This window comes from Populus nigra, chromosome 4 (genome assembly GCF_951802175.1).
Source record: "Populus nigra chromosome 4, ddPopNigr1.1, whole genome shotgun sequence".
In the NCBI taxonomy this organism is placed as follows: domain Eukaryota; kingdom Viridiplantae; phylum Streptophyta; class Magnoliopsida; order Malpighiales; family Salicaceae; genus Populus; species Populus nigra.
Window position 1 is genome coordinate 21,247,248 of NC_084855.1, and position 22,903 is coordinate 21,270,150.

The following is a 22,903-nucleotide window of genomic DNA, read 5'->3' on the forward strand; positions in this document are numbered from 1 at the left end:
CAATAATTTCTGATATGTCGGAAAGTCCATCAATAAAAAAAACCTGATGGTATTACAGACAGACAATGCACGTTAAAAAAATTTGCCCGCTAGAATATACAAATAGAATTATTTCATTAGTGATTGGTAGTGGCATCTGCAGTAATTGTTTCCCAACTCTTTGGAATATACCGATAAAATTATTCCATTAATAATCCCGTTTGTAATAATTAAAAAAATATATATTTTTAAAAAATCTATTGAACATAAAAAGAAGATATTTAAAAAATTTAAATTTGTATAAAATTGAATTATGTAAAAATAAATTGTCTTAATATAAAATTCAAATATTTACTACAAATTTATACATTCAAAGAAAATGAAACTAGAACAAAGACGGCGCTGGAGGAAGAGGAGGAGGAGGAGGAGGTTGGTCGTTCCCGGGACCATAGGGCCAATAAGGGGATGCACATATACCACCCATCTATGATATAATGTCCATGACCATTTAATGAAGTTCTTTATAATCTGCAGATAGTCATTCATATTTTTCATTTAGATGTGTTGTACATTCTTGCACTACTTGATCTAACAAGGCTGTGAACTCCAAAGACTGAGTGCTCGGTATGGATTGCGAGCTCCCAACGGTTGAAACACTATGGGCCGTCTGTAAAATCTCGGCCGTAGTTTTGAAGAGTTCGTACACCTGATTTCTACCGGGTCCACCAGACAATCTTGCATGTAACCACAAATCTAGATCGAAATTCAGGTGGGTCGAAGGATCGTCCCCATATCTATCCTTCAATCGACTGTTATATATCTCCTGAAAATAAAAATAAAAACCATCAAATTTAAGAAAATAATAACTTATGAAATAAAATGGTTGAAAACCAACAAAACACAAAGTGTTGAGCTTGGTTGTCGATGAACTATTGCACCCTTTTTTAATAGTCTTTACTTCGCACGTGCACCTCTACAAAAAGCTCCATTAGGTTTGGCTCACGTCCAAGAGCCGTGGCCTGTAAGAAAAAATGGTTGCCAGTTAAATATATTTATAAATATAAATAAATAAATGAAAAATAGATGTGGTTAAAATAAATCTTACCATCCGCTTTGCATGCAAAACAAACGGAATGGAGCTGTCGGTGTGTGTGGTAACCGAATCGTGAATTTTCCAGCTCCGGTTCCTCGCACTGGACTATGAGCGTTGTGTGAAATGCTTGGACGTCACATGCTGAATATATTCCACCCGTATATTCTCAGGGATGTATGGTGGCCAAAAATCCTTCCAAACTGCCACATCATTCCAACTTGGTAGAGCATTTTCTCTAGCATATATTTTATATTTCTTTTGCATCTCATACCAACAATCACACAACCTATATGGTACAAATGTAGTATATATCAGTAAATGACAAATGAAATTTTAATATTTAAAATTAGAAAAATATTATCGCATTGTTTTTTATGCTATCTAGTTGCAGTGTGATTCTCCCAAATCCTCCTCGTAACATTTTCATTTGCTCTATCCCACTCAAATTTAGCCTTACAGTAAAAATTTATAAAAAAAAACATTCAATAAAGCAAACAAATTAACATAATAAATAGTAAAAATTTTAAGTTAATACTATCCTTAAATCTTGTAAACTATGCATCGACCTCTAGTTTCCATTCATGATGTTTAGAAACATTTCTCCATTGAAACAATAGAATTTTCACCAATGATTTAAATATTGATGTTATTTTTTTGGGCAGCCTCAATTTTTATGAACCTAAAAATTAATAAATTTAATGAAATATTATTTGTTCATAAATTGTTAGACATAAACCAACTCAAAACAAAACAAACTTATATTGAAAGGTTGTCCTTTCATTGCACATCGTACATGTGGGTGAATGGATCCCATTATGAAGGGACATCGCTTCTACGTTACAGAATTACACTAAACAAAGCAGCGTCATGAGTCGATGCATGTGCTTCAGGTGCCTCTTATTGGTTGGCATATAATGATACATTGTTGTCATCATTGTTGCTAGAAGAACTAGCGGCGATCATGTGCCCACGATGTACAATTGATTTTCCCCTATGCATCTACACAAGTTTGATGAATATTTGGATAAACAATTTTGATGTTTATAAAACAAATTCGGTAGCATCTCCCCTATATGAGAAAGTACCTAAAATTTTCAATCCTACAAATAGACAACATATATGCCACAAACTAATTGATTTTATTTAATTTCTACCAATAATTTTGAATAATTCAATTTCATAGAAAATTTTTATTTTCTATGTGATAATATTTTTAATCCTAAATTGACAAGATTTTTTTGTAATTAAATTTAATCCTATATATTCAATTCACATTGAACAACAAATTTCATAATAACAATTAAAAATCAACAAAACAATGAAATGTTATTGCAATATAGACAAAAAAGAAAAATAATACAAAAACAAATATAGACCTTAGGAATGAAAAATTCTTACCTTAATGGCATGTTTAATTTCGGAGTTGAAGTATGTGGTATAGAAAAAACAATTGTTAATAAACTGAAGAAAAGAAGAAAAAAAAGAAGAAAATACGACAAAATATTCACCACCTATACCTGTTGATTATGTTGAGAGAAATAAAGCTTGATTTCTAGTCTTGATGTTTGAAAGACAGAATGTAATTTTAGAGAATTGAGGAGAGAATTTGAGAGAGTGAATTTTAGCTGAAAGAAAAAAAAATGAAGTTCTGATGCGCTCATTGGGTTTTTATATTATGGTTTATAGACAGAATTACAAATAAAATATTAAATATTATTATTTTTAAATAGTCCATCGGTGATTCCTTGGTAACATTCCCTTGAAATTTTCATTTCATACTAAAAATTTCAAAAACCACTCCAGATTTTTTTTTCAGTCCGTTCATGATTCTGTCGGTAAAATAGTAAACAGTTAGAAATGCGTTAATTTCCAGCGCGTTGGAATTCACAATCCATCGGTGATTCTATCGGGAAACTGCCACTCAGTCAATAAACTTTAATTGCCATCATCGATATGTGAAGGGAACAGTTCCATTCGCCTTTGGAATACATAGATGGACATAAATTATCGGTATTTCCATCAGTGTGATGTTCCATGAATAGTGTTAGAGGGAAGGGGAACAACTTCATTCGCCTTTGGAATACACTGACGGACACGAACCGTTGGTATTTTCATCAGTGTGATTTTCTATGAACAGTGCCAAAGGAAAGGGGAACAACTCCCTTTGCCTCTAGAATACACCGACAGACACTAACTGTCGGTATTTCCATAGGTGAAACAATGTCTGATGCCAACACTTAAATTGAAAGCTGCACGCACAACACAATAACACAAGTTCACATAACAATAATAAAATAAATACTTCTTTGCAGAGAATTTCATCAATAAATATTACATTATAGTTTATGGCATTACACTTTCGTGTTTTGATAGTTAGTTAGAATTATCTTATTCTTTTTCTTCTTGAATTGACTCGTCATCAGCTCCATCGCAATCTTTTACGTTGATTTCATTGCAATCATCATCTTTATCAACTTGTGCTTGTCTGCTGGAGCTCAGAACAACATTTAACTCCTCAACATCGACATCAACAAAAATATTATCGCAGAAGTGAAAATTTAAATTTTCTTCTAAGTTAATCGATGGAGCAACTCGATATGGATTAACCAACTCACTAACTTGAAATACATCATCTCCCACATTTGATTCATTGTTTTCATCCTAACAACCTTGACACGACCCCTAGGTTTGGTTTTCAATATGGATAACCAATCAATTCTTGAAAAATCCTTTCTCAAGGAAGGGGTGTATGTGTAATAAACTTATTGGCATTGCTTGGCAAAAACAAAGACATTGTTGATGTTACAGAGTCCAGCTTTTGAATTTATTTCGACCAAACCATGATGGGGATCTACTTTGATTCCTCTGTTAATGGTGTCATACCAATAACATTTATAAAAACACTCTATTTTGCTCGCTATGATATTACAATTCAATTACCTCTTCTAATTTTCCATAATAGTCAACTTCAAACTCATTAGAAATCGATCCCTTAACACAAACAAGTATCCATTGACAAAATACTCGTTATATCATCTCAACTTTCTTTCAGAACCCAAACTTAGTAAAGACAATGTAGCACTAGCATTCCCTTTCAATTTATAAACCTGGCACACAAAGTACAACAATGAATAGTAAACGAGAAATGTGTAATGAAATCAAGTATCCCAATAGATAATAATAATAATAATAATTAAATAGAATTTACATGTGGTAAATTGTTCATCTTGTAATCGAAAGATTTGAGATTTGGTTAGCTATGAGTTTTTAAACAGTAAATATTAACGATGTTACTTACGTGGTATTCAATAATGTACGAGCTTGTGATATTACAAGTGAGAAATAGTCCATTAATAACAAAGTTTAAGTAGTACATTTAAATATCTCATAATTACTTGCTTGTCTAAATTCTATTTCAGACAAATATCTTCCATTGATAATATTTTTTGGTGCGAGTCATTCAAGATTAAAGAACATTGACAAGTTCCCACTCGAAGGCACTTCATCACCACCATCATCATGCCTTGGAACACGATTGATTCTTGTTCTTAATTGAGGCTCAAAATAGTACAAGCTAAATATTGAGATCTCTTCAACAATATAGGCCTCACATATCGAAGCCTCAACATGCACCTTGTTTTCAACCTTTTTATCAAGGTTAAACAAGTACGTGCATTGAATTAAACGAATGTTTTTAATTAACAAAAATAATGAAAATACAATTTTAATTACATGGCATTTGTAATCTTTAACCTCTCGAATGGATACATCCATCTATACTAGATTCAACCTCTAACTTTTTCCTCATACGATAAATATATGGGTAGATGCTCTATCGAGTAAAAAAACAATGGATAAAATATCATCTCAAGTTTGTATATTGTCTAGACAATATTCATTTCAAGCCTCTCAATGTGCAGTGAATGTAACTTGTTAAAGCATATATCTCTATAGAAATGACTGATCTTTGTGAGTGTATCTCATATCCTTTTTGGTAATAAATCCTGATAAGATAATGGAATGAGTGTTTGAATAAACACATGGCAGTTATAACTCTTCATTCCATACAATCTGCAATCCTCTAAATTAATCAACCTTGATATGTTCGAGGCATGTTCATCTGGAAAACACAGATTTTTAAGCCATTGGTAGATGATAGGGCTGAGCATTTCCGGTTCGGTCCGGTTTTGGACCAAAATAAACAACCAAACCATTTTTTTTAAGTTTTGGAATCGAACCGAACCGAAAACCGGTTCAAACCGATTAATTTCGGTTCGGTTCGGTTCGGTTTTTTTCCCTTCCAAACCGGAAGGTTGGGTTCACTTTTAGCAACCCAATCCTTATCAAGAATCTGTACAAGCAAAAACAGGGGTTTGAATCCTTATCAAGATCTGTACAAGCCAAAACAAGTGTTTGATTTTAACAACCCAATCCTTATCAAGCCAAAACAGGGGTTTGCTTTTAGCAACCCAATCCTTATCAAAAATCTGTACATCAACCATGGCACAACCTTTAAAATGTAAAGGATTGTCTCGTTTTTTTTTTGCTATCGCATGAAAGCTTCAAAAGCAACTGAAGAATCTGTACATCAGCCATGACACAACCATAACTCATTTGAGTTGAAGAGTTCGATGAAGAAGAAGAAAAAGTTGAGGAGAAGTCTGTCTGTGAGGTTTATCAAGTAGGTGTTTGTGTGTGTGCCTGTGGGGGGGTTGCTGGTTAAGATCTAGAAAAGGAGAGATGCAGAGAGCAAAGGCAAAGGGAGGGCTTGCTGAAGATCCAGAGAAGGAAAGAATTGAGAGATGCAGAGACCAAAGACAAAGGGAAGAAAGAGATGTAGAGAGTGGCGGCTGATTTGTTTAGGAATGCTACTTTAGGTTTAGGGTTAAAACATTTCCTATTTATACTTTTTTTTTTTAATGTTGGCTTGGTTGAACCGGTTCGGTTCAATCGGTTTCAAACTTTAGAAACCGAAATCGAACCGAACCAGAACTTTTTTGTGATTTTCTAATCGGTTAATTCGGTTTTTTTTTTCGGTTCGGTTTTTTTGGTTATTTTTTTCCCGGTTTTCCCAATTTTTTCGGTTTAACTGTTTTTTTGCTCACCCCTAGTAGATAAGTAGTCGTGCCTCATTGTATAAGGCAAAGCTTGCTTTAAGCTTTGTAATCTGTGACCCAGCATAAACTATATTTTTATGGTGAAAAAACAAAGTTATATCTATTCTAGCCTGATGTTGTCCTTTGTCTTTCCCTTTATGTCCATAACTGTGTTGGAAATGTTCTAAAAAACATTCTTTTCTATATGAATAACGTCAAGGTTATGATGGAGGAGATTGGTCTTTCAATAAGAAAGCTCCTAGAAAATACTTTGCTTTACCCAATTATGGGTGAAATTAAGACCAGGAGAATTCTGCTTACCAGATTGAAAACTAAACACAATGTTACCGTACTCTGACACCACATCATACAATTCTTCACTCGAAAGATATGGGGGTGTAACATCCTTTTTAACTCTGTCAACAAAAAAGTACTTTATGTACCTGTGATCTATTGGCAAGAACCGTATGTGACAGTAAAATAAAGATGTTTTACCGCTGTTTGTTAGCGTAAACGTATTGTTGTTTTCCATGCGTGCTCCAACCTAAAATCATTCCATAAGCTGGAAAATCATTGATAGTCCACGTAAAAGCTTCCTTAATAAAAAATTATGTTTCATCGATACATCATAAGTCAAAGCCCTGAAAGACCACAACTGCGTCAACTCATCAATCAACGGTCGAAGACAAACATCTATATTCCGGCCTGGACTATTATCGGGTATGATCATAGATAAAAACATGAACTCTAGTCTCATACATATTCCTGGTGGCAAGTTGTAAACCATGTGTATAACTGGCCAACAAGAATAAGGAGCAACAAATGACCCGAATGGATTGAATCCGTCTGTACATAACCTAAGACGCACGTTCCTTGATTCAACTGAAAAGTGAGGATGTACACTGCTAAAATGTTTCCATACTTCACTATCAAAAGGGTGCACCATCACTCCATCCACCGCATCATGTGATTGGTGTCATGCCATGTGTCGAGCAGTCTTTGGTGTCCTGAATAACATCCGCAATCTAGGTGTGATTAGGAAGTATCTAAGTTGTTTTATGTGTGACAAGAGTCCTTCCCCTGCTAGTTCTGGGTTTATAATGGGAATGCCCACATGTCCTACACTTAGTCATCTCATCATTTTCAAGGTAGTACAACATGCAGAAGTTTGGACACATGTTAATTTTCTAGCATCCTAGACCGGAGGGTTTCATCATGGATTTAGCAGTGTAGAAGTTCTTTTTCAGCCTATTCCCTTCAAGTAAATTGCTTCTCACCTATTCGATAATTCTTTCATAACCAGCCTTACTCAAACCATAATCCGACTTGATGGTAAACACCTATACAATGGTTGATAATTTACCGTGATTTATGCAACCATCCCATAATGGTTTGTCAGAATCTTTAAAAAGCCTGGCCGCGTCTACATTAGGTTCTTTATCTACAATTGAACATTAATCGGCATGGCTTTGATTCATTCTCATCGCATCCATAACCATAGTCTTATAAAGATTATTGTTTTTATCTACAATTCCATGCACATTGCTAGCACTAGAAGTTGACCCAACCATCCTTTTTATCATGGTCTTATGAGGAACAAATGGTTCTCCGTGTGCATACCAATATAGATATTCTTCTAAGAACCTTTTTTTGTAGAAGATACATCGTTACAAAATCTGGATTGGGAAACTTTTTATTTTTACACCTCTTGTATGAACACCTAATACAACCTCCACTAATATATCTTGGATTAGATATTGCGTAATTAATAAAATCTTGAACCTCATTACAATAATCCATACTCCACAATCATTAGGGTGAATCTCGATACATCTATGAACGATCATCCATCACTTCTATCGATCCTATATCAAATAATGATGACAACATGTATTAATTAACTACGTTAACTAAATAAATTTGCAAAAATATTGGTTTAACTCAAGATTATTCAACCTACTTTAATACTTCTCTTAAATTCATTAATAAAATTAACAAAATATAAAATGAACCCGTTAAACAAGCCATTATTTATTTCATCACAACACACCTACGTTTGTAATTCGACATAAGTTTCAACAATTTACAAACAAATATAATTTTACAAAATCTAAAACAAACTATAACATGTACAAATTAAATCATAAATCCATACAACAAGTTTGTTTGAGAAAAAATAATAAAACAAATAAACACCCAAACAAAATATATATACTACAAAAATATGCAATAAAAAGTTAAAATTTTAAAATTATGTTCAAATTAAAAAAGGGTAGATTTGCTTACTTAAGATTGAAAATCCTAAATAAAATTTCAATCAGAACATGAATGTCGTCAAATAGAATATTGTTGTGACTGGAAAAATTAGGGGAGGATGAGTTGTGTTAAGATGAGGGGGGATGGGGGGGCTATTTTGTTATAGAGTATTTTTAAAGAAGAAGTAGAAAGAGAGGAGAGGCGAGAAGAGGGTCGAGCGTCAGGTTATATATTAAATATAACCGATAGATTTACTAACAGAAATATTCTGACGATGAATCCATCGATAATTCTGTCGGTATAAGTGTCACGTCACTATACAATTTGCCTGTTTGAATCTCATTGTAATTCTGTCGGTATTCCCTCGGTATATACCGACAACATATTTTCGTTGATGTTTACCAATGGTGTTAGTGATGAAATAAATTAGGTCGATAAAAATTACTGCAAAATACCGATGGAAAAAATCTGTCGGTGTTTCCGTTTGCATTCGTCGATTTTTTGGTAGTTGTTGTGACTAGAATGAAGAAAACATTTATTGCTGCCATGAGGAGCCTTTGATTCAATCGTAAGTAGTAGTAGGAGTTATAAGCTTCAACAACCTTGCTTCATTATTTCTTGTTCATTAAAGGTCATTTTCTTAAACTTTTAAAGCATGAACTTCCAACTTGTTGTCATGAGCTATTCTTGCATGATTAATTACAACGCTTATATGTTTGATTATAAAGTAATATAATGACTTATTAACCATAGGCAAACGACTAAAAACCTGTGTTTTTTCCAATGAGAAGATGCTTGTATATTTTTGTATTGATTGAAACCTCATGTTTCCGGGTGTTTTTTCCAATGAGAAGATGCTTGTATATTTTTGTATTGATTGAAACCTCATGTTTCCGGGCATAAACAATTTGCAAGATTTTTTAAATGTGTTGTTTAGATCTTTCAATAAAAGAATGACACACTTGTTTTTCTTTATGGGTCAAGCTTTTAAAGCCAACTTTTTAGCATGATGGTCTATTTCTTTTTGCTTAGATAATCACTATGTTTTTTAGCCCATATGTTTTTCTTTGTTTGACGTCTACATCAATTTAGGGCTTAGCTAGAAAGCTCGGTCTATATGACCAGGTTGAACCTTTAAAGTCTAAGGTTGTATTTGGCAAGGCCTAATTCTGTCAAAGAAAAAATGTATTTTTTTAAGGTTTGTTTTCCAAACAAAGCATCATCATCATCATTATCATCATCATTATTTCTATGAATCATTATGCAATTGTTTTTTAGTCCCTTATATTTTTCTACCCTCTTATATTTAATATTTGAAATTATGATCTACACGCAAGATGTTTTTTCGGTATTAGATAAACTAATTTTTTAATTTTATTTTATTATTTAAACATGATAGAAAATGAAAAAATCTTTCATCAAAAAATACATTTAAATATTTTCATTTTACATATGGCTAAATCTCTCAAAAATAATAAAAAAATCATATTTGCATAAATAATAATAAATAGTTTGTTGATACATGGCATGATTTAGCATCTTTAAATACTAAAATTCAAGAAAAATAGTTTTGTTGATACTTTGTATGCATTGTTGGATTTAATAACTAGTTTATTAAAGTCATGAGAACTTGACTTGCATTTCAAAAACACCAAACATTTATTTTGTTTCTTTTAATACATAGGATTATGAACTTCTATGGAAAACATATTTCTGATATTGAATAAAAAGACAATTTCTTTTATTTTTATAATGTGACTCTAGAATGGCTAGGCTTGACCCCCTAAAGCTATGGTTCACTTTACTGGGGTGGATTGACTTTAACCATTAGACAGACTAATGGTTAGAAAACACAACAGTACTTTAGTATGTATCAGCAAATAAACAATGCAGCTTATCTTAGGTAAAATGTACTAGGGATAATACATCGTCCTTATACACAACCAGTTCCTTTATCTAGACTCTAAAACCAGTTAGTGTTCTTAGTAACTAAAATACTAGGTGGCAATTATCCTTTTCTTACTGATAAATGATAAGAATTCCTTGTTATTTCCACCCATCACTATAAAAACCCTAGTCTGGGAGGATGATCATCGCGATGATGCACACGTGCGACAATGTCTAAACTAGATTTTAAGGTAGGGCTTGCTTCAAAGTTTATGGGAGTGAACATAATTCTTTCCATATATGAGGGCTAGCCTGTTAGATATGACATAAACACACAAGCTAGTTTAATAAAGTAGGCCCCCGTATTGTTATGTCATTTATTGTAGTTAATTTCTATCCATGAAGATGATTTCTTTTATAAAAGATTTATTTTATTTTCTTTTCTTTTTGAGAAAGTAATAAATATGTTTATTTTGAAGAATAAGGTAGTTTGTGTGTGTGTTAATGGTACAAAAAAAAGGTTCGCCAACTAGCCAAGCTTGGGCTACAAAGCCCTATTGACCCTATAGGTTGGTAGTCCAATTGAGAAAAGAGAATGGAGAAAAAAAAAGGACAAGAAAAAAAGAGAGTAGTTGAAGGAAAGAAAAATAAGTGAGCTGAAAGCTAGCACAATTTAACCCTACTTGCCCAACCGAGGCTAGGTGGGGAGGAAAGGGAGAAGAAAAGAGAAAATAAGGTCAACCTAACCTAACCCTCTCAAGCCCAACCTAACCATTTAATCTCCAAACAAACCCCCTTTAACCTTGGCTCAACTGAACCCTCATCATCCTTAGTCAAGCCTAATTGAACCCTACTCATAACCTAGAATGCCCACATCTATCACCAAAAAATACCTCACTCATAATCATACCATAATGTGTTCTTGTCCATAATGATCATCTTTGGCGCATTCAGCCTGATTCATGCGCCCCCATTTTTTTGTTTATAATGGCCACTCTCTCTCACTAGTAACAACCTCTCTCAAACTGTTTCAAACCAATCTTGCCACCAATAGCTATCTTGAAGTTTGAGTTTGCACCAACTATCATGGTCAAGTCACCTTTTTCACTAATAACTTACTTTCAAACTCCAACCTATCTCTTAAGGCAAGCGTGACACATCAACTAACAATTTAATGTTTTAGGAAGTTAGATAACCCCATCAATTTTTTCTTTCCACCAGGTAAACTTATATGACCTATGATATATATAAATATCATAGGTCACTAAGTATGAAAACGGACTCAGATAAGACTAACTCAATTTTACATCATACATTACTCTCTCTACTTTACACATACATTCAATTCCTTTAATATTTGCTAAATTATAGCATAGGAGGGTCCCGTGTATCAATAGGGAACTTGTTTTGCAGGAAAGCTCATGGCTATTGATCCAATCATTTTTTCAGCCCTAAATTGCAGCCATGGAAAACCTAATAACATCTGAGGTTTTTCATGACCTCATCACACACACACACACACATACACATAGAGGGAAAGTCATTTGATTTGTCCCAATAAGCTTTCTTCTTGAGTTATGATGGGCCTAAAATAAAAAAGAAAACCAGTCTATTTAGGTCAGGCTTGAACGACCAGAAAGCCAAACCAGGCCTAAATGACTAGGAACTAAGTCATTCAGGCTAGGCTGAACAAACAAAAAACCAAGCTTGGCCTAAATAACTTAAACAAGTTCAAAACCATGTTCAAACGACCTGAATAGGCTGGAAACCAAACAATTTTAACTAGATAGGCTAAAACTAGTTCATTTTGACTAAAAGAGCCTAGAAACTAAACATACCATAGGCAATATATAACCACCAGCACACAAAACAAGGTTGTGCTATATATTTTCCAAGAGGTTACTGTGGCGCCATCTTATTGCTTATTTTAAAAGTAATTATAGCATGAGAAATTTTCACATGAACAAGTTTTCTAATTAGTCCACATCTTTGTGAACGAATATTAACCTAACCACCTATATGATTAAACCATTTTTATTGGTTACATGCACGAACTCTGTTATTTTTATTAGTTAGGAAAACAGGTAAATAACAATGTCGTAACTTCCCACCATCAAATCCTTTGCTCATTGTTAGGAGAACTATTATTCCTTACCCCTCATCATTAGGTGAGCTACCCATTGCTCTCTATTCCTTCTCATCAGGTAAGTCATGTGAACTTGGGTGGTCATGTGTGTAAATACCACAAACTACCCACACAATATAGTATTCAAAACAACATCTTCTTTACAATAAATTAAACTTTCTCTCTCTCACTCATCTTGTTCTCTCTATTTTTTCTCATCACTATTTCACTCACTCAATTATTGGGGGTCTTCTAATTTTATAGGATAACTTTTTGTAGGAAAACTCTATGCTCGATATTCAAGCCCAACATTTAAGCCCAAACATTTGGTTTAAGATTAGTTATGAAAAGCCCAATATCCCTTTGAAGTTTCAACAACTTTATTAGTGACGCTGTCTATAGGAAGAATTGAACAAAAGCTAGTTTGCTTTTTTCTTATAGATATTTTTCTAAGAAGTTCTTTATGTCTAACAACATGAAAATCCCAGGAGCAAAAGTAATTTATCTTCCTACCAATGCAACATCAACTTTCATAGATATTTATCAACTTACATAGTAAATGAGAGCACCAATGAAAGTTGTTCTTGCAACTCATAAACAACGCAGAACAATTCTTCTACCATCGTATAACACATAATCAATCACCTTATAAACTGCTCCACTAGTTCGCAAACAACCTCACATTTCTAGAGAAGACTGGATAAAATAAAATATAAAAAAACAGACAAAAATATCTCCATACCTCTATTATGCCATGAAGCCACCAACATGAGGAGTGCTATCAAACTAGGTCTTTGAAATATGATCTTCATAAATAAAAAGGCAAAGCAATAACAAGTAGTGATCACACCTATAAGAATTACCACTATCATTATATGTCCTCCCAATCATAACTCTTATTAAAGTAAAGCAACCAATAATGAATCATATTTGTATAGAAGAAACAAGTGTAGCTAGATAAGAACATTCTCATCCAAAGTACAAATGCTTTCCTGATAGCTCTCAGAGATGTAAAATTAACTTTAGAGGTCTAGTGTGAAGCAAACTAGTATAGCTTGAATGGATGACCACTCCTTCGGACACCACTAGAACTGAAGTGCTAATAACTATAAAAGGAAAATACTTTGTCTAGTATCCACAACCAATGATTGGAGACGTTGATAACCACAACCTAAAAATATTATCTTAAAAAAAAAACATGGGAAATGACATCGAAGATTGTTATAATCTATATATATAAAAAAAGATAGAGAGATTTATCATCAAATAATACCTACTGTAATTTAAAAAAAAACAGAGTTGAGCATAAGAAGTAAAAAAGAATAATTTAGCCCTCCCTATAAAGAGTTGCATAATATCAAGTGTTATTCATTTCACAAATAAAAAAGCTTATGGAAAACAAGTGTTATTCTCTCTATGACTCCAAAACCCTTTGGTATGAGCAATTGTTTTCATTTCAGTAGACATAGAGAGAGTGACTTTTTTTTCCATATAAGGATATGTTGTTAATTACCACGGTCCTCTCTAATAATAAAATGCACAATGTACTAAATGATGATGGGAGCGAGTCAACATTTTCTCTAAATATACAATGATATAAATAAGTGTTGATTCATCTAAGTTAACGCTAATGAAGACCCTTTTAATTAGGAAATAAAGAAAAGGTGTACTAGTAAAAGGTGATTTATCCCAAGTGTTACACTCTACAATAAACTTTTATGGTGATTAAAACAGATTTGTATTATAACACTATACTTAAATGACCTATTCTCTATAAGATAAATGTTATGATCAATACCAAGTATCTGACAATGAAGTTCCCAATAAAAAAAAAGTCATGATTGTTAAAGGGAATCGATCAATTTTTAAAAGATGCACCTCCACCTATCTAAAGGGCAATAATACTTTGTTGATAGATCAATAAGCATTTTTTAAAGAAAAACTTTGAAATGCAAACAAAAACTATGAAAGATTTTAAAAAAAGTTTGTCTTCATTCTAAAAAAAATGCAATCACTAAGATTGGGCCTACTTTGGAACTTAGGCAAGAGAAACTCTTTGTAGAGTTCTTTAATATCCAAAGACATATTTTTATCTTTAAGCCATCAAACATACCAAGCATCAATCCAAATATGTCTTCTTCCTATTTACGTATATGCCCATCCTTCTCCCCAATCAATAGAAAAAAAGAAATTTTAGTGAAGAACAATAAAAAGTCATCTCATTAAAGATAGACAAGCTATTTGATGGTGAGTTTATTCATGAGGTAATGTAACCATAATGGTTGGAAAACATATTTATGGTGAAACAACAAAATGGTAAGTGTCATATGTGTGTGAACTTCGCTAACCTCAATAAGGCATGTCTTAGATATAGTTTTCCCTTGTCTAAAACAAACCAATTGGTCTACTTAACTATTGGTTTTGAATACTTAAGTTTTTTAGATGTTAATTCAGGGATCACCACATAACTAATAGAGGAAATTTTGTTGCCATGTCATGCCTTGTGGTTTAAAAATACTAGAGCCATTATTAGTGAATGGTGAATAAAGTTTTCAAAGGTCAGCTGGGTAGGAACATAAAGGTTTATGTAGATGATATGCTAGTCAAACACATGATTTGAGCAACATCTAAAAAACTTACAAGAGTTATTCTCCATTTTACCCCATCACCAAATAAAGTTAAACCCCTCTCGGTATGGCTTTGCTATGAATGGAGAAAATGTTTTGGGTTTCCTGGTTAGTGAAAGAAGAATAGAGCTTAATCTTGAGAAAATCAAAGTCATCCTAAACATGACCCCTCCTCAATGTGTGACGGTTGTTCAAAGGCTGATAGGAAAAATTATAGCTTTTAACATGTTTATTCTTGTTTAGGAGAACATTACTTTTCTTTCTTCAAAACTCTAAAGAATATCTTTAATTTTAAATGGACTCAAAAATATCAATGAGCCTTTGAAGAACTTAAGTCTTACTTATCCTCTCCAACGATCCTATCTCAACCAAAAGAAGATGAAGAGCTTTTCCTTCACATAGGGGTTGCAAATCTTACAATTAGTGTTGTGCTTATGTGAGAAGAAAAAAGGATCCAGAAATTAATATATTATACTAGCAAGGTTCTCTTAGATGTTAAAATTATATACTTTTTTTTTTTGGTAACCCGGGGTGTCCGGGCCAGCTTACGCGCACCACAACTAATCCGCGGACCCACTGAATACCCTGCAAGCCCAGTAGGCATGTAAGACACCGCGGGGGTGACAGGCGTGCACGCTAGGGCTCGAACCCAGGTGACAGAGATAAGGAAACCTTGCCTCTGCCGCTGGGCTACAAGCCCTGGTGCGTTAAAATTATATACTTGAAAATTGAGAAGGTGGCTCTCGCGTTGATTAGTTCTGTAAGAAAACTAAATCCATACTTCTAATCATATAACGTGATTATATTGACTAATTAACCTTTAAGATAGATTCTCCACAAACCTTACTTGTCTAGTTAAATGGGCCATTGAATTAGGGAAATTTTGACTTTAATAAAAATGATCTCATCATGTTATTGGTTAGTCGAATATTCTTTCATCGAGATGTGGACCAATCATGAGACTTGTACATATGAAAGTTTTACAGGCTGCAATTACTTCTGAAACAAGCAATATGGTAATACCATATGACCTCTTGAAAATTATGTAGCACAATCTTGTTTTGTGTGCCAATGGCTATAAACTACCTGCAATTTGGTTAATTTTTGGATTCCTTTCATCAAAATGGACTGGTTTCAACACGTTTAGGCATGAATTCTAGAGAAAAAGAATTTGTCATTCTATCTTATTCATAGAGGTTTTCTAATTAGAAAGAAGGGATATCGGTGAAAAAAATTATATGTATTTATGATTCTTTCCATAATTTCCTTTTATATCACATAAAATTAAATCCATTCTTGGAATTTTTCGTATGAAACCTTTGTGTGAAGTGATTAAAAAGCTATTAGCAAAGTTTATCAGAAGGAATAGTCTATGTTTTGTAAAACTAATTTTTAAGACACTGTTAAGTAAAATCCCTTATTAAAACACATAATCTTATGAATTTGATGTAATTATATTATTTTAATTTTAGTATTTTTGTTGGCTTGTTTCTAATTTTTTCTAAGTTTTGATAATCAAAATAAAGTCGTACTATGGTATTATAAAGGTTAGTTCAATTGTGATTAATATTTTTTTTAATTAGAATTTGAATTGAATTTGCATAGTAGTATCGTGATATTTTATAATAATGTTATTTTTGTACGAAGAGAATGATAGTCAATCAAGAGGTTTCAACTTTAAAGAATCTGTGCAGAAGGGATTGATTCTTGACTTATATGTAAACTAGTTTGAGTATATCTTTTAATTTATTATTAAAAAAATATATAATAATGAATTCTATATATATATATATATATATATATATATATATATATTGAGATTGCAGTTGCTCGTGGAGGAAAAACGCAAGGGGCACAGGGACACGTTGGAACAATACCGATCGAAAGCCGAGTACTACATTTGCTCATGCCTTGGCAAGAATAACGGTGGCAACGTGAATCGTACTCCGGGTGGTCTATTGCACATCCGGCAATGGAACAACATGCAATATGTATCAACTGCAGCCTTCCTTCTCACTATATACTCCGATATCCTTCGAAACTCGACTCAAAAGCTCAAGTGCCATGGATGGTCTGTGGATTACCAAGAGATACTCCATTTTGCTAAATCTCAAGTTGATTACATCCTAGGTTCTAACCCAATGAACATGAGTTATTTAGTGGGTTATGGCCCTAAATACCCCACAAGAGTGCACCATAGAGGGGCCTCAATGGTGCCATACAGAGAGAGCATGGGGTTCATTGGGTGCACCCAAGGGTTCGACCTCTGGTATGGTCGGGAAGAGCCCAACCCTAATGTTGTAGTCGGGGCAGTGGTTGGAGGACCTGATTGTCAAGATAATTTCATGGACCAGAGAGGAAATTACATGCAGACTGAGGCCTGCACGTATAATGCAGCACCACTAGTTGGAGTTTTTGCCAAGTTGTTGCAAATGGAAGACCAAAAGAGCGATGATAATCATAATCAGCCTTCGGCAGCTTCTTCTTAGGAATAAAAATAGCATATCCTATCGGATTTTCTACAGACTGCTTTCTTGGTGGCTGGACTAAGGTGGTTCAAGCCTTACTAGTGCTTCTACCTTTTGTTGTTTAAATTCCAGTGAGCAGAAGATAGAATTAATTAAAAAAATTCAAATGGAGATCAAACCACGATTAGAAAATTAAAAAAAAATCATTTTAGTTTGATTTTAATTTTAAAAATCAAAAATAAAAAGTTGACTGTTGCATCAAAATCTCTAAAAAACAATCCAATTGAAGGACTCATAGACTAATTTGGTTTGATAAATAGGAAACAAATAAAGCCAAACTGATTTTTTAAAAAAAATAATAAAAAAAAAATCAGCTTATTACATCAAATTAACACCTCTAGTTTTAAAAATTAAATCAAAATTTGTTTAACTTATAGGTAGAACATGACTAAAGATATAATCAGACTCTACTTTTAGAAAGAGAGTGCCCAAATTGACTAGTTGATGCAAATCATCCATGCTTTTGCTCCCAACTCTTCAGTCTTTTTTCTGAGAAATCGCCATCCCTTGTCTTGAAGAATGGTGACAAGACCACATTCTTCGATGAGGCCGACACGCCATGTCTAGTTCCGAGTTGGACTGCTCCTGGACGGGCTTAGCCATTCATTTTTAGCCTGGCTTTCCTATCTTTCCTCTTTATTTGAGCCTCCTTCCTGGCATCATCAACTTGACTTGAATTAAAAGAAAAATCGAAAGGGAAAATATAAATAAGATAATTTTTTTAAAAGGTGGAATTATCATTTGGAGCTTATTGAGGCTTATTTTGGCACAGAAGCTCTTAAAGTTCGTGTGCATATTATAATATAAATAGAGGGGTAACGTCATCTAATGTGATTTTAGGACTCAATTGATAATAAAGAAATACGTTAGGGGCTAAAATTGGATTTACGCAAAAAAAATAAAAAACCCTTCGAATACAAAGTTCTCCTTTTCTGAGAATCTGATAGTCATGGAAAACATGTAAAGTAAATTTATCAAACAGTACAGAGACTAAATTTACACGTAGAACTCGTACATTTGGGACAAAACATCAACAAATTTAGGCCGATCCTCAATAATTGGATGTGTTTTTTTCCAAGGACTCGACAGGGTGGCCTGGCATGGCCATAAACAGACAATCAAGCCTTACAAATCACCGCAAAAGATCTGGAAAGTGTTATCTTCAACCACGAAAAAGCACAGAAAAGTAAAGTAGATGGAAAGGGAAGGCACATCAAAAATTTTGTTCACTTGTGTTGCCGACCAATAGTGGAGACACTGTTTAGGCATCAGTCTTCATACATGATCTGACAACTCTGTGGGCATGATGGGTGTGCCCTTCTGTGAGTAATTACTTAAAAGTTGGTTTGTATATGAACAAGTCTTGTGTGATCTTTCCCTATGCTCCTATACTATTCAAAGGTTCAATGTATCTTGAGTAATGCAAAGCGATAGAATGATTGAATGTTTATTGCCTGTTTAAATCTGTTTTTTAAAATGTTTTTTAAATTATTTTTTATTTGAAAAAAATATTAAATTAATATTTTTATTGGTTTTTTTTATTATTATAATTTACTAATATCAAAAATAAAATTTTTTTGTAAAACTTATTTTGATATATTTTAAATTGAAAAATATTTTACTCTGCATTACCAAATATATACAAATAGCTACCTCACATATGAAATTTTCAAAGTTTAAAAAAGATAAAAATATTTTTGATTTAAAGATTTTTACTCATCACATTGGTTTTAAAGACAAATATAAAAAGTTATTGATCATTCTTAAACAAAGATAAAAATTATTAAAAACATCCTTTAAAAGAAGAAGAAGAAGGTTTACTTTGTATATTTCTAATTCCTGAGTTCATTTCTTATTACTTGCTTAATTATTTTCTAAACCTATTTCATATACTTATTTTAAATCAAGTCTTGAATGTGAAGTTGAAATTAATGAAGAAATTAACTCATCATATTTTATTTGATTTTTACTCATCATATTTTATTTGATTTTTTGGCCTGTAACCTAAAATTAGCAATGATATCAAAATTACGCTTGAAAGCATGTTCCGTCCTTTTCTAGGCGAAGTCACTTTGTTTGCTTTGTGGGTTATAGAGTTACATGACCTAATTTAAAAAAAAAATTGAATTAAGTGTTTTGTTTTACATAAAGTTATCACTTCAAGTGAGAAATTCATCCTGATGTGGATTTATTATCACTCAAACTAGTTATCCAATTTGCATCATAATATTTTTCCATCACAGCTGGAAAATCAAAATAAAATAAATTCAAATTGATCGTTCTTTTTAGATAACCAAAAACTCTTGCAATAGCCTTTCAATAATCTGTATTCGGCTTGCTTGTATTTCTTGATAATTTGCATATAGTAAAAGCTATATCTAGTCTTGTACAAGGCATAACATACAATAGACTTCCAATAACATTAGCATATTCTAGTTATGCTACTGTTTTATCACATTAATCATTTAACTTCATACTGTAGTCAAATAGGGTGTTAGCCTCCTTTATATTGAGATATTTAAACTTATCAATCATTTTCTCAATATAATGTGACTGATTAAATGCATAGCAACTACTATGTTTCTTAACTTTGATACCTAAAATTGTATCTATTTCACCAAAATCTTTCATTTTAAAGATAGAAGTGAGATACCTTTTGATTTCAACTATTCCAATCACATTGGTTCTAAATATTAACATGTCATTTACATAGAGACAAATAATCACACCAAAATCTTTTGTAAAGTTGGAATTCATACATTTATCAGCACCTTGTGATGAAAACCGTTCAACAAAATTGTTTTGTTAAACTTTTCATGCCATTGTTTCGGAGGACTTTAGCAATTTATAGACTTTTTCTTCATTTTCAGGAAGTATAAAACCCTCAGGTTGCTTTATATATACTTTTTCTTTTAAATCTCTATTTAAGAAAGTCGTCTTTACATTCATTTGATGAACATACAATTTATAAATTAATGTTAATGCAAATAAAACTCTAATTGATTTAATTTTTGTTATCTGAGAATAAGTATCAAAATAATCAACATCTTTTTTTGAGTAAAACCTATGACAACTAATATTGCCTTAAAGGTTTGTATAGAGCCATCGATATTGTATTTTCTTCCAAACACTCACTTATATCCTATTAGTTTATAACTTAGAGGTAAATCTACTAGGACCCACATATTATTAGATAATATTGAATTCATTTCATCATTACCGTTTCTTTTTAAAAGACAACATCCCTAAAAGACATAGCTTCACGGAATGTCTTTAGATCATCTTCCACATTTAAGATCATAGGTGTTCTTTTCAATACTATATTTTTATCAACTTCCACTAAAAATACAATTAAATCAGTAGAAATAAAATTTGTATCAATGTGTTTTTCCTTTCTAAGTCTTTGACTTCTTCAAGGTTCACTTAAACTTATTGCTTCTAGGTTTTTATGTTTTTCTCTTAACGTTGAGATAGAAGTCATTACTTTTAGATTTGGTTCTTATGTATTTGAATCACTTATGAATTTATTTTCAATAAATTCAACATGTACAGATTCAACAATCATATTAGTTTCTAAATCTAAAAGCCTAAGCCTTTGAATTTTGTGCATAACTAACAAAAACACTTTTAAGACCTCTAGGTTTTAATTTTGTACTTTGAGGATCAGAAACTTTATAAAAAGCTACACACCCCCACACTTTAAAATAATTCAGATTTGGTTTTCTACCATTCCATGCTTTAAAGGGAGAAACATTTAATTTTTTAGATGGTACTCTATTATGAATACGAAAAGCAACTAAAGCTTCACCCCATAAGTTATTTGATAAATTAGCATTCAAAAGCATGACGTTGATCATATTCACTAAGGTCCTGTTTTTCTTTTCAGTAAGTTCATTATGTTGTAGTGTATAGGGTGTTGTCATTTGATGAATTATTTTATTTTCCTCATAAAATGTAGAAAACTCCTTAGAAAAGTAATCACCATCTCTATCACTTCTACGAATTTTAACTTGGCTTTCTTTTTTTATTTTTTACCATTTTCTTGAATTCCTTGAATTTTCCAAAGGTTTCATCTATAGTTTTTAACAAGTAAACATAGGTAAAACGAGAATAATCATCAATAAAGTTATAAAATATCTTTTCCCACCCTTTGTTAACATACCATTTATTTTATATATATCAGAATGGACCAACTTAAATAATTGAGAATTTCTTTCTACTTTAGGAAAAGGCTTTTTTCCATCTTTTCTTGAATACATACTTCATATTTATCATTATTATCATGCTGATATGAAATATAACCATGTTTACAAATATTTTAAATATCTATAATTTAGATGTTTTAATCTAGCATGTCAAAGAAAAGAAGTAGATTTAACTATATAAGCAGAAATAACATTGATTTTATTAATACTGAACTTGAACATGTCATCACAAGAATAATCATTTCTCATAAACATCTCACTCTTAATTACAATAACCTTATCAGACACTAAAACAATCTTGAACCCTTTCTTGCTCAAGAGACTAGCAGGTACAAGGTTCATGAACCACATTGACTAAAGATAATTTTTTTCCAGAAGTAAAGTACAACTCAATAATTCCTTTTCTCAAGACTTTAGGAAAATTATGGTTTCCTATCAAGACCTCTTCAGGTTTCTTCAATTCTTCATAAGTCTTAAACCATGCTTTGTTGTTACAGACATAAACTATTACACCAGAATATAACCACCAATCTGAAATCTTCACAACATTGGTTCTCATATTTAATTCAATAATCATTTCAATATGAATGTTTGAAACCATGACATCCAACTCCTTGACTTTGTCTTTTTCAACCATATTCACTTTGAAAGAACTACCTTGATCTTTGAATATGCACTCTGTTATGTAGTGCCCTTTATTTCTACCATGGAAACAAACCTTATGCTTCTTGTTAGCATGTTGTTTCTTCTTGAATTTTTTTTTTGTACTTTCATATTGTTTTGAATCATTGTTAAACCAGTTTCAATACTCAAATTCACTTTAGAATTTATTGCTTGCAATTCATGCATACAAGATTGAACCTCAATTTACGAGTGTGTTTGAAATTGTTCAAAGGTATAATTATTTGTAGAATGCAATATTTTTTTTATATTCATTCCTAGATGAAGTTTTGATAAAAATAGCCCCTTCTTGAAGTTAATCAGAAACTTTGATATCCAAGTCACTAAGTTTTGATATCACCATTTGAATTTCATGCACTTGATCTATAATTGGCTTATTGTAGTTATCTTATACTAAAAAAAAATTAAAGCAAAAAAATGATCAGA

At 32.3% G+C, this 22,903-nt stretch overlaps 1 protein-coding gene across 2 annotated transcripts in view; it reads left to right on the forward strand.

Annotated features, from left to right (window-relative positions):
- The window catches only part of LOC133691429 (endoglucanase 11-like), a 36,871-nt gene extending 19,176 nt beyond the window's left edge, over positions 1 to 17,695 (forward strand). For both annotated transcript variants that reach the window (XM_062111933.1, XM_062111934.1), the window contains exon 5: positions 16,890 to 17,695. In XM_062111933.1, the coding sequence (XP_061967917.1) occupies positions 16,890 to 17,552 (663 nt within the window). In that variant the 3' untranslated portion in view covers positions 17,553 to 17,695. The remainder of the gene's footprint in view (positions 1 to 16,889) is intronic.
- The last annotated feature ends 5,208 nt before the right edge of the window (positions 17,696 to 22,903 follow it).